Source organism: Lactuca serriola, chromosome 5 (assembly GCF_051521515.1).
Source record: "Lactuca serriola cultivar US96UC23 chromosome 5, Lser_US96UC23_V15, whole genome shotgun sequence".
Classification (NCBI taxonomy): domain Eukaryota; kingdom Viridiplantae; phylum Streptophyta; class Magnoliopsida; order Asterales; family Asteraceae; genus Lactuca; species Lactuca serriola.
Window position 1 is genome coordinate 79537695 of NC_136412.1, and position 6188 is coordinate 79543882.

Consider the following 6188-nt stretch of genomic DNA (forward strand, 5'->3'; position numbering starts at 1 on the left):
TAATTTATTATATTAGTTTGTGTACTAAATTTAATATTTCATTATACACTCATTTTATCATTAATGTAAACATAAAGAATGTTATTTATATCTTTAAACCGTTTTACATATTAATTTAAATTGACGATTATATAATTATAGCATCGACATTTTTATAAAAATATATGTTTAATGATTATGCTTTTTAAGTTTCAACAAACAAGTAATATATATGGACCATTCTTATAAAGTAAATTTTAATGTAAATTGGATATTCATAACAAAATATATATATATATATATATATATATATATATATATATATATATATATATATATATATATATATATATATTTTAATACTTATTGTTATAGACTTAAATACACGAATTCTATCTTTGTAAATTAATAAATATTTGTAAATCTTAAGTAATTATGAACCGCGGTTTCTAGGGGTATTAATCTAGTTGGTAATAAAAGAGAGTGCAAATAAATTTACCCTTATAATATCAACATTCTTTATTTGAACTATTTTGTTCGAAATAGTTTCCGATAGTGGTTTTTTAGTCGGTTAAGTGTCTTTAAATTATGGTTTTCCTTGGTGTCTCTATTTTGTGGCCACTTATTCTCCTCCAACAAAAAAAAATCTAGTAGTTAGAATAGATCCGACTGAAGTGAAAACACCATTAAACCATACATGTAGAAAAAATTGTCTTAATTTTTTTTTCTATGTTTTTTCTTTGGACAAAATAGTTCAAATATACCTAAGCTAATCATTACCATTAATAAATTATTACTTACATTGTTTTTGAAAAAATATTTTTTTTATCTTTCTCTTTCTTTTATATATATATATATATATATATATATATATATATATATATATATATATATATAACAAATAATTTTTTCTTTTTTTACATTTCAATAACGTTGCAATATAATATTTTGATTTTCAAACTTTCATGTTAATATATTAAAATACTTTTACAATCATAGAATCATAAATAAAACTAAAAATAATATATATATGTCGTCGTCGTTTTGCCGGACCACCGAAACTATCAAGTCGTCGTCGTTAAACCACCAATTCACTGGACCATCACGCGTTATGCTGACACTGCTGTTGAACCATAATTGACGATTAACAAAATGATGATGATATTTTTCAAAAATTTCCAAAAAAATATTAAAAAAAAGACAAAAAAAAAAAAAACAAAACAAAATCTCCTTATATTTAATTTTAATTTTCATTTCATATTTAAATTTTACTATATACTTTTTTTGCATAGTTCAGCCATCAAAAAAAATTTTAGTATAAAAAAAGTAATCATTTTTTATCTTTATTTTTAGTCGTAAATCAACAAACGTAATATTTTTTTCCTTTATAATAAACCTAATTTTCATAGAACTCTTTATTTTTTTTTGTTATAATTTGCTATTTTTTAGTTTTTTTATAACGTGCATTTTTTTATTTAAAAGTGCATTTTTTTTGTAAAACATGAAATTTTGTTTTAAAACATGAATTTTTAAAAAAAAATGTGCAGTTTTATTTTATTTTATAAAAATTGTAGTATTTTTAAATCGTGTAGTTTTTTTAAAACATGTAGTTTTTTTGTTAAAAATTACAGTTTTTTATAAAAATATTCTTATTAATTGATTTATAATTATATTAAAATATTACAAATAAAAAATATCGGCTTATCAAAAAAATGTTGACTTTGATTTATTACTTTGAGTTTAATAAATAAATAAAAATTACATATAGTAATATTTTATGTTAACCGAAAATTATTATTAAAATAAGTAATATCCTAATAATAATAGTAATAAGATAATATTAAAAATAATAAAAAGAGAGCAAAATATTAAAAATGAGAGAGAAATAAAAAGTAGAAAAAGATTAAAAATGAGAGAAAAATAAAAAAGAGAGAAAAAAAACTTACTTTTTCAGAAAACAATGTAACCTAAATAATTTATTACTGAAATGATTAATCAATCATTATGATTTTTTAATAGACATAAGGCGTGTTTGACACAGAGCTTTTGAAAACGTTTTGGAGTTTCTAGCTTTTAGCTTTTGACAAAACGCTATAGTTTAAACAAAAAGCTTCGTTTGGCAGTACGAGCGTTTAGTTTTTAGTTTTAGCAAAACACTCCGATTCTAAAAGCTACTTCATGTAGCGTTTAACAAAACGCTCATGAGTTTTTGAAATCAATTTCCATAATTACCTTAAAAATATATTTATATATTTATTTATTTTTAATCAATTGTAATTTTATGTAATTTTATATATTTCAAAAGCTTCCAACTACTTTTGTAAAACATTCATATAGCAAATAAAAGTTACAACTTCCCGCTACCAGCTACCAGCTACACACTACCAGCTACCCGCTTCCAGCTAACAACTATTTTTGCCAAACACGCCGATAAACATTGGTGTGTGGAAAAAAAATACCCTTTTTCTTTTTTGTATGGCAAATAACTGAAAAAAAAAAGTTCAGGTTGGCAGTGTTACAACTTCAAGCGACCACCTTTCTGACTTTAACTTAATCTGTGTTCCACTTTCAAGATATGCAGGTCAACGCTCATAGTTTAGCCGTAAATTAACCACCCTCTATACCATTTGAACCAAACCTGCATACCACAGTTTTATTATTACTTGAGCCTAACTTACGCGTAGTTTTATCATTCAGGCGACTATATCTTTTTCCCTCGCACACAAGATGTCCTTAAATAGACTTCAAGTCTCTGATATTCAAATACCATTATTTATTAAACTTATCACTAAGCTTCAATTCTTACACGAAAAAGTAATGTTGCCGACGCTATTAACCAATCCGAAAGTGGTGGAACAGCAATGTTTCAAGGCCATAAACGTTAACAATGATATTAGTCATTGTGATTCAACTGTTGATGCTAAACTAAGCTGGGTACGCTCACAAATAATAGGTGGGATTGCTGAGATTCACACTCCATTTGGAATACGTAAGCTCACGTATGCCGATCATACAGCAACAGGTCGATGTCTTCGGTACATAGAAGACTACATCATCCACACTGTTCTTCCCTTCTATGGTAACGTTACATATGTATATATATTTTTTTATTTTTATGGATTATTTATCATGATTAATTATGTAAAAAGAACGTTCCAAATGGGTTTACTATCCATGTCGCCCTAAAAACAGCTTTTAATTTAAGAACGTACGTTTCAAATGTTATTCAGGTAATACTCACACAAGCGACAGCTACGTAGGCGATCAAACTATGAAAATGCTTCATGAAGCGACTGAGTTCGTCAAGAAGTGCTTAGGTGGAACACATGATGATGCACTTCTTTTTTGTGGATCGGGAACTACAGCAGCCATCAAACGGCTCCAAGAGGTCATGGGAATCTCTATTCCATCAGTTTTACGAGAAAAAGTACTAGAATCATGCGTCACCAATGAAGAAAGGTGGGTAGTTTTTGTTGGTCCTTATGAACATCATTCCAACCTCCTTTCATGGAGGCAAAGCCTAGCGGAAGTTATAGAGATCGGTTTGAACAATGAAGGGTTAATCAACATCGATGATTTAAAGTCCCAACTGAATCTTTATCGAGGAACTGGACGCCCGATGCTTGGTTCCTTTTCTGCTTGTAGTAATGTCACTGGAATTTGCTCTGACACCCGTTCTCTATCTCGCTTGCTTCATGAATATGGAGCTTTTTCATGCTTTGATTTCGCAGCAAGGTAGATCTTTTATTTCTTTAATTCTTTTCATAACCTTTTAATCTATCAAACATAAATGGTCAGACCCTCGATCAGTATGAATCTGATATATCTTTAATGTTGAATGTTGAATAGTGGTCCGTATGTAGAGATTGACATGAGATCAGGTGCTGATGATGGCTACGACGCCATAGCTTTAAGTCCACACAAGTTTCTTGGAGGGCCTGGATCACCGGGGATTCTTCTTATGAGCAAGGCACTATACAAACTTAAAGATTCTCCCCCTTCAACATGTGGAGGTGGAACAGTTAACTTTGTCAATTGCTTCAATGAAAAGGTACGCACATCACTAGAAAACTGGCCATTTTGGCATTGGTTTGTTAATTTAGTCGCTAAAAAGGGACGCTTTTGCTGTTTATATTCGGTTTCTAATGTTAATGACATTGAAATTCAATCTAATCCATTCCATTCGTTTGACATCATCATAGGACACACTGTATGTTAATGACATAGAAGAAAGGGAAGATGCTGGGACCCCGCAGATTATCCAACGAGTAAAGGTGGCTTTAGCATTTCAAGTAAAGGAATACATTAGCTGTGAAGTTATTTGCAAGAAAGAGCGCAACTACATTGAAAAGGCACTAGAGAGGCTTGTGAAAAATCCGAACATATGGGTGTTGGGAAATACGAAGGTAGAGAGACAACCAATTCTATCTTTCCTTGTTTACGCGACTACATACACTTCAGATATTGAAGAAGGGACACATAATAAGCCTCTTAATGGGGCTTTTGTTGCTAAGCTTATGAACGACCTTTTTGGTATCCAAGCTAGGGGAGGGTGTGCTTGTGCGGGACCCTATGCTCATTTCTTGCTTGGAATCGATGAGCAACATTCGCTTGCAATAAAATCTGCAGTTGAAATGGTAATTAATATTATTTTTACATTTCTCCATGGACAATTTAACTTATTTTCTTTCAAACTACTCTAATAAAAGAGTATGATCATCTAAGCCTCGACCAAACCTAATTAATGTCTGTCTATTAGAACATCTAAACTCTATTATCTTGGTGTCATATTTCTTCCATAGTTGCATTGTCCCATATAGTTCTAGAAGGGGAAAGACTACCATGTCCAATAATAATAATAACTTCAATTTCTTTTTCATGACTACATAGCGATATTCTTACATTTACCAACCATGTTTAGGGTTCTTTTAAAATTTATCTTTATCCATTCATTGATAGGGCTACAATGGAGCAAAGTTGGGTTGGACAAGAGTAAGCTTCCCCTACTATATGTCCAATGAGGAGTATGAATTCATTCTAGCCGCGATAGAATTTATAGCTAGCTACGGAGAAAGATTTCTTTCCCTCTACCAATTCAATTGGACTACAGGCAGCTGGACTTTCAAGACTAAGGCTTTCGAGGAGATTTTGCTCAAGATAAAGGACTTAAAGTTTTGCACATTATTTTGTACCATTGCAACCAAAGCGTTACAAGTGAAAAGAACCAAATTGAAGACACATGATTGTGAAACAACTGAAGGTGCTTATATTGATACATATTCATTTTATCTCGATGTTGCAAATTACATTGGGAAACTTCTTCCGAAGTTCCCATCTCATCATACAGTTCCAAAAGTTATAGACCTCGACCATGTGATTTATTTTGTATAGTTGTGGCATTCATGAGCTACGAGTCTATGGAGGAAAAGAAGTATAATTTATATCTTAGATTAGTTACAATTATGAAGATATATTTGATTGATTAGTTTTGTAGTTATTTCCATGATATGTAACTTATTTTACTAATAATGTTTATCAAAAAATTTTACATACACTATTTTTATGTTTCCTTTACGAAAGTTTATATATGTTGATTTAGCGTAAGTTTATTATGAATTGTTTAATTTGTGTTATGCTCAATGTCTTATTTTATAAATAGATCAAATGATGTTTTTGTGTGGTTTATTACTATTAATGATTGGTAGCCAAAAAAGCAAAAATAATATACCTCTGAGTCCAAAATGAAACTAGTGAGAAAATGAAGAAGGCCTTACATTTAATAGCAACCACGTTCGAATACAACAGGGGCTAGGTGGAATTAAACAGAGGTAAATCCATCTACAAGGGTTAAATTGTCCAATAACACAAAAACTTTCCAATCCACCAAGATCATTATAAAGTATAGTAAAATCAAAAAGCATCCACAAAATTCAATATTCCCACCAGTAGGGAAAATACATCCATACAACCAAACAATGGATTTTATTTTATGTAATGCAACTGAAGTTCCAGGCTATCTTCAAATAACATTTAAACCATGAAATAAGATGTGCCCAACTAAATACCAAACTCCAAAATCATCTTCAACTTTCGGTACCACAGCAATAGCCTACCCAACAATAACATGGGGCAAATCTGTTCAAAAATTTGCTTTTTGTATGAACTATTGGGGTATGATAAACCAAATGAAAAAAAAAATATAAGATATA

General features: G+C 30.1%; 1 protein-coding gene across 1 annotated transcript; it reads left to right on the top strand.

Annotated features, from left to right (window-relative positions):
- Positions 1-2786: 2786 nt before the first annotated feature.
- On the top strand, positions 2787-5397 carry LOC145050637 (uncharacterized). Its single transcript, XM_078998857.1, has 5 exons — positions 2787-3058; positions 3210-3714; positions 3829-4030; positions 4182-4616; positions 4939-5397. The coding sequence occupies exons 1-5, from the start codon at positions 2797-2799 to the stop codon at positions 5368-5370; spliced, it is 1836 nt and encodes a 611-aa protein (XP_078854983.1). The 5' UTR covers positions 2787-2796; the 3' UTR covers positions 5371-5397.
- Positions 5398-6188: the final 791 nt, after the last annotated feature.

What these genes read in the sequence shown, in the direction of transcription:
- LOC145050637 (XM_078998857.1), top strand. Translation starts at nt 2,797, where the DNA reads ATGTTGCCGACGCTATTAACCAATCCGAAAGTGGTGGAACAGCAATGT. An exon ending in CACTGTTCTTCCCTTCTATG is followed by an intron (nt 3,059 to 3,209) that starts GTAACGTTACAT and finishes AATGTTATTCAG; the next exon opens with GTAATACTCACACAAGCGAC. An exon ending in TAAAATCTGCAGTTGAAATG is followed by an intron (nt 4,617 to 4,938) that starts GTAATTAATATT and finishes ATTCATTGATAG; the next exon opens with GGCTACAATGGAGCAAAGTT.